This window comes from Palaemon carinicauda, chromosome 1 (genome assembly GCF_036898095.1).
Source record: "Palaemon carinicauda isolate YSFRI2023 chromosome 1, ASM3689809v2, whole genome shotgun sequence".
NCBI classification, from domain to species: Eukaryota; Metazoa; Arthropoda; class Malacostraca; order Decapoda; family Palaemonidae; genus Palaemon; species Palaemon carinicauda.
This window is the reverse complement of record NC_090725.1, coordinates 331,723,150-331,724,558: the sequence shown is the minus strand read 5'-3', so window position 1 is coordinate 331,724,558 and position 1,409 is coordinate 331,723,150. Positions and strand designations below refer to the sequence as shown.

At 54.9% G+C, this 1,409-nt stretch overlaps 1 protein-coding gene across 1 annotated transcript; it reads right to left on the bottom strand.

The window, feature by feature from the left end:
- Positions 1 to 225: 225 nt before the first annotated feature.
- LOC137641045 (testis-specific H1 histone-like) lies at positions 226 to 609 on the bottom strand. Its single transcript, XM_068373497.1, has one exon. It carries the CDS (start codon positions 607 to 609, stop codon positions 226 to 228), a length of 384 nt encoding a protein of 127 aa, XP_068229598.1.
- Between the last annotated feature and the right edge of the window lie 800 nt (positions 610 to 1,409).

The window sequence follows — 1,409 nt, the reverse complement described above, 5'->3', positions numbered from 1 at the left end:
CTCTTCAGCGGGGGAGAGGCAGCCGTTGGCTTGTGTCCTTGATCGGCGAGAGCCAGCTTCATAACCTTCACTAACGCCCGCATCAGAGGACCAAACCAAGTCTGCCGCTCCGAAATCCCCGCTGGAGGGAAGGGGATTGGGCGATCCTTCGGAGTGGACACCACTGGACCTGCCTGAAAAGGAAAAGGGGAAGAAAGTTGCACTGACCTCTCTGAAGTGTCTTCCCTATCCTGCACAAGAGTCATGCGCTTTGGTGGAGGTGATCCTGAGTGCGGTCTGGCGACACGCTTTCCTGCTGCTGTCACGGGCTGCGAAATCCGACGCGAACGGTGGTCGCGCGTAGGCGCGCGGGCGCGCAGGCGAGTGGGCGTTAGGGCGAACAGGCGAACGAGCACGTGGGCGAGCTGGTGAACGAACGCGTTGGCGCGTGGGCGAGGGAGCGCGTTGGCGCGTGGGCGAGGGAGCGCGTTGACGCGTGGGCGAATGAGAACGTTCCGATGACCGCTGACAACGTTGTTCAGGAGACTTGTAACGCGTGGGAGAGCGATTGCGAGCAGGCGATCGGTGGTGCGCTGGTGAACGCTGGCGCGTAGGCGCGCGCTGGCGCATGGTGGGGCGTTGGCGAGCGATAGCGCGTAGACCGCGTGGGCGAACGACCGCGCGAGGGCGAGCTAACAGAAGGCGAGCTAACAGAAAGCGACCCGTGTCCCTCCAGATCCTCTGGGCGACGGCGCGTTGGAGAACGCTTGCGCGCAGGCGATAGGTCACGCGGGCGGTCTGGAGATCGCCGATGTTCAGGTGATCGCTGACGCGCTGAGGACCGTTGACGCGCAGGAGATCGCTGACGAGCAGGCGAATGTTGATGCGTCTATGATCGCTGGCGAGCTGGTGATCGCTGGCAAGCAAGGGGGCGACGCATGGAATCCTGTAAGGGGACTGTCGGCGCGGGGCGCAGAGGCGAATGTTCACGAATGAATGAATGAATGATTTAAAAGTTTTCAGGCATCCTGACATCTAAGGTCATTGACGCCGGTAACATCTAATTTATGTATACAAAAATAAAATATAAAATAAAATAAAGATTAAATAGTATTCAATTAAAATCATAAAAATTGAATGTCATAAAAGTTAAATATTTTTCAGAAGACCTGCTTCTGAAATAAATCTAAAAATGCCACTTGCATGGTAGGACACATCATTTCCAAGAATCTTGGCAAGGATGAACCTGCCACCCTCACCTCGAGCCTCAAACAAATATCTATTCCGCAAGTTGTTATAATTGGGGCATTCGGTCAACAAATGCCTTACTGTTAGAGGTACTAAGCAGTCATCACAATACGGTTGGTGTTGGCCCTTCAGCAGAAACTCGTGTGTCAACCGAGTGTGACCAATACGGAGACGACAAAGAG